Source organism: Oncorhynchus masou, chromosome 2, assembly GCF_036934945.1.
Source record: "Oncorhynchus masou masou isolate Uvic2021 chromosome 2, UVic_Omas_1.1, whole genome shotgun sequence".
NCBI classification, from domain to species: domain Eukaryota; kingdom Metazoa; phylum Chordata; class Actinopteri; order Salmoniformes; family Salmonidae; genus Oncorhynchus; species Oncorhynchus masou.
The window spans coordinates 2,250,518-2,259,484 of record NC_088213.1 but is presented as its reverse complement, the minus strand read 5'-3'; the positions used below and the strand labels follow the sequence as shown (position 1 = coordinate 2,259,484).

Here is an 8,967-nt window from a genome sequence, read left to right as displayed (position 1 = left end):
AAGGAGAGGTTTAAAACGTGTTGGCCTTGGGCTGTTGTAGGGTCCCTAGGAGAGGTTTAAAACATGTTGGCCTTGGGCTGTTGTAGGGTCCCTAGGAGAGTTTTAAAACATCTTGGCCTGTTGTATTGGGTCCCAAGGAGAGGTTTAAAACATCTTGGCCTGTTGTATTGGGTCCCAAGGAGAGGTTTAAAACATCTTGGCCTGTTGTATTGGGTCCCAAGGAGAGGTTTAAAACATGTTGGCCTGTTGTATTGGGTGCCAAGGAGAGGTTTAAAACATGTTGGCCTGTTGTATTGGGTCCCAAGGAGAGGTTTAATACGTGGTTTTAACACAGGGTTTTCTACAGTAGTCTGTTGTATTGTGTGTAATAGTCCTGGGGGTTTTCTACAGTAGTCTGTTGTATTGTGTGTAATAGTCCTGGGGGTTTTCTACAGTAGTCTGTTGTATTGTGTGTAATAGACCTGGGGGTTTTCTACAGTAGTCTGTTGTATTGCGTACAACTGTCCTGGTTGTGTGTCTGTGTATTGTGTAATTGGTGATTTCCACAGTATTCTATTGTATATACTGTAATTGTTCTGGCTTTGTGTGTTTGTCTGTATTGTGTTTCAGGGTTCAATCTGTGGAGGAGAGAAACAAAGTCATGACTGAGACATGGAACCAGCTCCAAGAGCATGCCGCCATGGTGCTCTTACAGAACTGACAACAAGTTGTTACCATCTAACAGAACTGACAACAAGCTGTTACCATCTAACAGAACTGACAACACCCTGTTACCATCTAACAGAACTGACAACAAGCTGTTACCATCTAACAGAACTGACAACAAGCTGTTATCATCTAACAGAACTGACAACAAGCTGTTACCATCTAACAGAACTGACAACAAGCTGTTACCATCTAACAGAACTGACAACAAGCTGTTACCATCTAACAGAACTGACAACAAGTTGTTACCATCTAACAGAACTGACAACAAGTTGTTACCATCTAACAGAACTGACAACAAGCTGTTACCATCTAACAGAACTGACAACAAGCTGTTACCATCTAACAGAACTGACAACAAGCTGTTACCATCTAACAGAACTGACAACAAGCTGTTATCATCTAACAGAACTGACAACAAGCTGTTACCATCTAACAGAACTGACAACAAGCTGTTACCATCTAACAGAACTGACAACACCCTGTTACCATCTAACAGAACTGACAACAAGCTGTTACCATCTAACAGAACTGACAACAAGCTGTTACCATCTAACAGAACTGACAACAAGCTGTTACCATCTAACAGAACTGACAACAAGCTGTTACCATCTAACAGAACTGACAACAAGCTGTTATCATCTAACAGAACTGACAACAAGCTGTTACCATCTAACAGAACTGACAACAAGCTGTTACCATCTAACAGAACTGACAACAAGCTGTTACCATCTAACAGAACTGACAACAAGCTGTTACCATCTAACAGAACTGACAACAAGCTGTTACCATCTAACAGAACTGACAACAAGCTGTTACCATCTAACAGAACTGACAACAAGCTGTTACCATCTAACAGAACTGACAACAAGCTGTTACCATCTAACAGAACTGACAACAAGCTGTTACCATCTTACAGAACCAACAGCCTGTTACCATTTTACAGAACCAACACCCTGTTCCCCTCTTACTGAACCAACACCCTGTTACCCTCTTACAGAAGCAACACCCTGTTCCCCTCTTACTGAAACAACACCCTGTTCCCCTCTTACTGAACCAACACCCTGTTCCCCTCTTACAGAACCAACACCCTGTTCCCCTCTTACTGAACCAACACCCTGTTACCATTTTACAGAACCGACACCCTGTTACCCTCTTACAGAACCAACACCCTGTTACCCTCTTACAGAAGCAACACCCTGTTCCCCTCTTACTGAAACAACACCCTGTTCCCCTCTTACTGAACCAACACCCTGTTCCCCTCTTACAGAACCAACACCCTGTTCCCCTCTTACAGAACCAACACCCTGTTACCCTTTTACTGAACCAACACCCTGTTACCATTTTACAGAACCGACACCCTGTTACCCTCTTACTGAACCAACACCCTGTTACCCTCTTACTGAACCAACACCCTGTTACCCTCTTACTGAACCAACACCCTGTTACCATTTTACAGAACCAACACCCTGTTCCCCTCTTACAGAACCAACACCCTATTTCCCTCTCACTGAACCAACACCCTGTTACCCTCTTACTGAACCAACACCCTGTTACTATTTTACAGAACCAACACCCTGTTCCCCTCTTACAGAACCAACACCCTGTTCCCCTCTTACAGAACCAACAAACACCCTGTTACCCTCTTACAGAACCAACACCCTGTTCCCCTCTTACAGAACCAACACCCTGTTACCCTCTTACTGAACCAACACCCTGTTACTATTTTACAGAACCAACACCCTGTTACCCTCTTACAGAACCAACACCCTGTTACTATTTTACAGAACCAACACCCTGTTACCCTCTTACAGAACCAACACCCTGTTACCCTCTTACTGAACCAACACCCTGTTACTATTTTACAGAACCAACACCCTGTTACTCTCTTACAGAACCAACACCCTGTTACCCTCTTACAGAACCAACACCATGTTCCCCGCTTACAGAACCAACACCCTGTTCCCCTCTTACAGAACCAACACCCTGTTACCCTCTTAATGAACCAACACCCTGTTACTATTTTACAGAACCAACACCCTGTTACCCTCTTACAGAACCAACACCCTGTTACCCTCTTACAGAACCAACACCCTGTTACCCTCTTACAGAACCAACACCCTGTTACCCTCTTACTGAACCAACACCCTGTTACCATTTTACAGAACCAACACCTTGTTCCCCTCTTACAGAACCAACACCCTGTTACCCTCTTACTGAACCAAGACCCTGTTACCATTTTACAGAACCAACGCCCTGCTCCCCTCTTACAGAACCAACACCCTGTTCCCCTCTTGCAGAACCAACACCTTGTTCCCCTCTTATCAGAACCAACACCCTGTTCCCTCTTACAGAACCAACACCCTGTTCCCTCTTACTGAACCAACACCCTGTTACCCTCTTACTGAACCAACACCCTGTTACTGTTTTACAGAACCAGGACCCTGTTCCCTCTTACAGAACCAACACCCTGTTCCCCTCTTACAGAACCAACACCCTGTTACCATCTTACTGAACCAACACCCTGTTACTATTTTACAGAACCAACACCCTGTTACCCTCTTACAGAACCAACACCCTGTTACCATCTTACTGAACCAACACCCTGTTACTATTTTACAGAACCAACACCCTGTTACCCTCTTACAGAACCAACACCCTGTTACCCTCTTACTGAACCAACACCCTGTTACCCTCTTACAGAACCAACACCATGTTACCCTCTTACAGAACCAACACCCTGTTACCCTCTTACTGAACCAACACCCTGTTACCCTCTACTGAACCAACACCCTGTTACCCTTACTGAACCAACACCCTGTTCCCCCTCTACAGAACCAACACCCCGTTACCCTCTTACTGAACCAACACCCTGTTACCCTCTACAGAACCAACACCATGTTCCCCGCTTACAGAACCAACACCCTGTTCCCCTCTTACAGAACCAACACCCTGTTACCCTTACTGAACCAACACCCTGTTACTATTTTACAGAACCAACACCCTGTTACCTCTACAGAACCAACACCCTGTTACCCTTACAGAACCAACACCCTGTTACCCTCTTACAGAACCAACACCCTGTTACCCTCTTACTGAACCAACACCCTGTTACCATTTTACAGAACCAACACCTTTTCTCTCTTACAGAACCAACACCCTGTTACCCCTTTACTGAACCAAGACCCTGTTACCATTTTACAGAACCAACGCCCTGTTCCCCTTACAGAACCAACACCCTGTTCCCCTCTTGCAGAACCAACACCTTTGTTCCCCCTCTTTACTGAACCAACGCCCTGTTCCCCTTACAGAACCAACACCCTGTTCTCTACTGAACCAACACCCTGTTACCCTCTTTACTGAACCAACACCCTGTTACTGTTTTACAGAACCAACACCCTGTTACCCTCTTACAGAACCAACACCCTGTTACCATCTTACTGAACCAACACCCTGTTACTATTTTACAGAACCAACACCCTGTTACCCTCTTACAGAACCAACACCCTGTTACCCTCTTACTGAACCAACACCCTGTTACTATTTTACAGAACCAACACCCTGTTACCCTCTACAGAACCAACACCCTGTTACCATCTTACTGAACCAACACCCTGTTACTATTTTTACAGAACCAACACCCTGTTACCCTTTACAGAACCAACACCCTGTTACCCTCTTACTGAACCAACACCCTGTTACCCTCTTACTGAACCAACACCCTGTTACCAATTTTTTACAGAACCAACACCATGTTACCCTCTTACAGAACCAACACCCTGTTACCCTCTTACTGGAACCAACACCCTGTTACCCTTACTGAACCAACACCCTTGTTACCCTCTTACTGAACCAACACCCTGTTCCCTCTTACAGAACCAACACCCTGTTACCTTCTTACTGAACCAACACCCTGTTACCCTCTACTGAACCAACACCCTGTTCCCTCTTACTGAACCAACACCCTGTTCCCCTCTTACAGAACCAACACCCTGTTACCTCTTACAGAACCAACACCCTGTTCCCTCTTACAGAACCAACACCCTGTTACCATTTTACAGAACCACCACAAGCAGGACATTACCACGTCCACATGTCTTCCATCACTACATAGACTGACACATGAAAACTACAGGATATATTGATTGAATACCACATTCCCTCAGCGAACCTGTGTTCTTCCAGGTTGGCATCTTGACTTTTGGGTATAGCGGTAATGGAAGGTTTTACATTATTAGATTTGATGTTAGCATATGTTACAGGCAATAATGTATGGGTTCTTACATCTGCTTTCTTAGATCCACTGAAGAATGGACCATGTTTTGATAGGGCTTTGAATAAATTGGGAGATTAAGATTAAATTATAAATACAGTGTCACAACCAAGTGTCTCACACCAAACAATCGTTATTATTAGTTTGGAGTCAGCTAACCTTATATTGACAGGGTGTTCTGTCTTAGCCCAACATCTACATCCTTCTGAGGTATCATGCCTCAGAAGTCTCCAATATGACTATTTATTTATGAGAGAACCTAACCCTGTCTTCGCCCCTTATCGAAGGTAATGCCACAGTCCGCTCTGCTGAGCATGACACTTTGTGTCCAAGGAAAAAACAGATTTTCAGTTTATCCCTCTACTCTTCTCACATTCACTTAGCTATGGAATGTCATCTTTCTCTGACAACCATGTTTCTGTAAAATAATACATTATATTGTGTCCTAAATGTGACCGAGCGCCTTGAATCGGCCTCGGGCACACACAGCCTGCGTACAGCAGTTGGACAGAGGGAGATTCCAGCTCAAAGCACTATACTTGAATCGGCCTCAGGGACACGCAGCCTGCGTACAGCAGTTGGACAGAGGGAGATTCCAGCTCAAAGCACTATACTTGTACGGCTCCGGTTACCTTGGATAAAGAAGGACTTGTGTTTTAAAGAACACTTTTCTTTAATATTTCTTAGACAAGAAGATACAACAGAGATCCAGAGGAAACTAGAATTGCCCGTATATAGATGCTTTGTTCAAAACAACTGGGAACTCTGGAAAAAGTAAGAGTTGGATGACCAATGTTCAATTAGATTTTTCCCTGTCTGAGTTTTTTCGAGTTCCCAGTTGATTTGAACGCGGCAAGAGTTGCGATCTGGTCTCGATACTCGATGATCAACTCTTCTTAGCCACACAGTTTATATTCTACACATACACGTAATTTACAGTCCAGCAAATGGTCACAGCTGTCTGCCATTCCTGGGTTGGCCATTAACTGCAGCTCAAAACCAGCTCAGAATCAGTTACCCATTCTAACTTCCAAACCAGCTCAGAATCAGTTACCCATTCTAACTTCCAAACCAGCTCAGAATCAGTTACCCGTTCTAACTTCAAAACCAGCTCAGAATCAGTTACCCATTCTAACTTCCAAACCAGCTCAGAATCAGTTACCCATTCTAACTTCCAAACCAGCTCAGAATCAGTTACCCATTCTAACTTCAAAACCAGCTCAGAATCAGTTACCCATTCTAACTTCCAAACCAGCTCAGTCCCCTCCCCCTCGCGCTTGCTATTGATGGAAACAGACTGAACTCTTGCTCTGCCCAATCAAACTGCCCCGTTTGTGCCATCTGCCTAGGCATTGACTGGTAGCGGTAAAGGGCCTGGGCTAAACCAATACAAATGTTCAGACTTTTTAACTCTGTATTGTTGGGAAAGGGCTCGTAAGGAAGCATTTCACGGTAAAGTCTACACCTGTTGTATTCAGCTCATGTGACAAATAATATTAGATTGTTGATTAGACCAGATCTTTCATGCACATTGCTAGATATTTGACTCAAAGTATTTCTGGCATGTTTCACAGGCTCTGACTGTATGCTCTATATCAGCATTCATATTGGGCCAGAATAACACTGCTTCTGCACCTAATTTGGACTTTTCAATCCCTAGATGGCCCTCATGTACAGTGGCAAGAAAAAGTACCTCTTGGAATGTACTGGATTTCTGCATAATTTGGTCATAAAATTAGATCTGATCTTCATCTAAGTCACAACAACAGACAAACAAACAGTCTGCTAAAACTAATAACACACAAATTGTATTTTTCTTGTCTATATTGAATACATCATTTAAACATTCAGTGTAGGTTGGAAAAAGTATGTGAACCCCTAGGCTAATGACTTCTACAAAAGATAATTGGAGTCAGCTAACCTAGAGTCCAATCATTGAGACGAGATTGGAGATGTTGGTTGGAGCTGCCTTGCCCTATTAAAAAAAAAAAAAAAACATTTTAGTTTGCTATTTGCAAGAAGCATTGCCTGATGTGAACTATGTCTCAAAAGAGATTTCAGAAGACCCAAGTTCAAGAATTGTTGACTTGCATGAAGCTGGAAAGGGTTACAAAGGTATCCCTAAAAGCCTTGATGTTCATCATTCCACGGGAAGACAAATTGTCTATAAATGGAGAAAGTTCAGCACTGTTGCTACTCTCCCTAGGACTGGCCATCCTGCAAAGAGGACTGCAAGAGCACAGAGCAGAATGCTCAATGAGGTTAAGAAGAATCCTAGAGTGTCAGCTAAAGACAAAGAAGTCTCTGGAACATGCTAACATCTCTGTTGACGAGTCTACAATACGTGAAACACTAAACAAGAATGGTGTTCATGGGAGGACACCACGGAAGAAGCCACTGCTGTGCAAAAAAACCATTGCTGTATGTCTGAAGTTCGCAAAAGAGCACCTGAATGTTCCACAGCGCTTCTGGCAAAATATTCTGTGGATGGATGAAATTGTTTAGTTGTTTGGAAGGAACAAACAACACTATGTGTGGAGAAAAAAAGACACAGCACACCAACATCAAAACCTCATCCCAACTGTAAAGTATGGTGGAGGGAGCATCATGGTTTGGGGCTGCTTTGCTGCCTCACGGCCTGGACAGCTTGCTATCGTCGACGGAAAAATGAATTCCCAAGTTTATCAAGACATTTTGTAGGACAATATTTGGCCAACTGTCTGCCAATTGAAACTCAACAGAAGTTGGGTGATGCAACAGGACAACGACTCAAAACACAGAAATAAATCAACAACAAAATGGCTTCAACAGAAGAAAATAGGCCTTCTGCGGAGACACAGTCCTGACCTCAACCCGATTGAGATGCTGTGGCATGACCACAAGAGAACGGTTCACACCAGACATCCCAAGAATATTACTGAACTGAAACAGTTTTGTAAAGAGGAATGGTCCAAAATCCCTCCTGACCGTTGTGCAGGTCTGATCCGTTTAGTTGAGGTTATTTCTGCAGAAGTCCAGGTCATTCCAAACGGTTCACATACGTTTTCTTGTCACAGTATTTTGATCAGCATGTTTTTCTGTAACACACTTGGTATCAGAATTCTTGAACCCTTAAACAGAATTCCATCAAGCAGATGGCTCATCCTGTATTGACCATAAGGGTATAGCTTGTACACACCACCCGCATGTTATGGCTTAAATCACCTTTTGCAAACACTCATATTTTGCAGTAGCAGGTGAAATAACTGCCCACATTTCATCTGAGACAGGGCAACTCTTTCTGATAAGGTTTCCATGTATGGTCTCGTCCTGCTCCTATATTTGGTTTGGTTCTGAGTTGTCAAAAGCTCTGGACAATGTGTCTGCCAAAACAATTCTTTCCCTAGCCTGTACTCGAGTTGCAAGTAATATTTCTGAAGTTTTAGAAACAGTCTCTGTACCCTTGGTGGTGTATATGTGAGACCCTTCTTTACAATATTAACCAAAGGTTTATGATGTGTTTCACCACATCGGATTTCTCACATGCCTCTTTCTCAATATGAGCATAGTTACACTCAGAAGTTGTCAGAGCCCTGGAGGCATATGCAACTGGGCACCAACTAGTGCCATACTGCTGTAACAACATTGCACCTTTTCTTAACTAGGCAAGTCAGTTATTAAGAACAAATTCTTATTTACAATGACGGCCATCCCGGCCGACGCTGGGCCAATTGTGCGCCGCCCTATGGGACTCCCAATCACAGCCAGATGTGATACAGCCTGGATTTGTACCAGGGACTGTATTGACACCTCTTGCACTGAGATGCAGTGCCTTAGACCACTGCGCCACTCGGGAGCCCATGGTATCTGGTGAGATGTGCTTGCATGCTCAGTGTATGCATGATTACTGTTCCAACACCACTCTGTAGTTTTACACAGCAGACGTCTCATCTGACTCGTGTGAGTTGCCAGCTTAGCGACAAACTAGTTAACCCCACCTAAGAACCTTT

General features: G+C 43.7%; 1 protein-coding gene across 1 annotated transcript in view; it reads left to right on the top strand.

Annotated features, from left to right (window-relative positions):
* LOC135552131 (sodium/hydrogen exchanger 5-like) overlaps positions 1-700 on the top strand; it is a 37,470-nt gene extending 36,770 nt beyond the window's left edge. Inside the window, exon 5 of the mRNA XM_064983554.1 lies at positions 610-700. Coding sequence (XP_064839626.1) covers positions 610-700 — 91 coding nt within the window. The remainder of the gene's footprint in view (positions 1-609) is intronic.
* Positions 701-8,967: the final 8,267 nt, after the last annotated feature.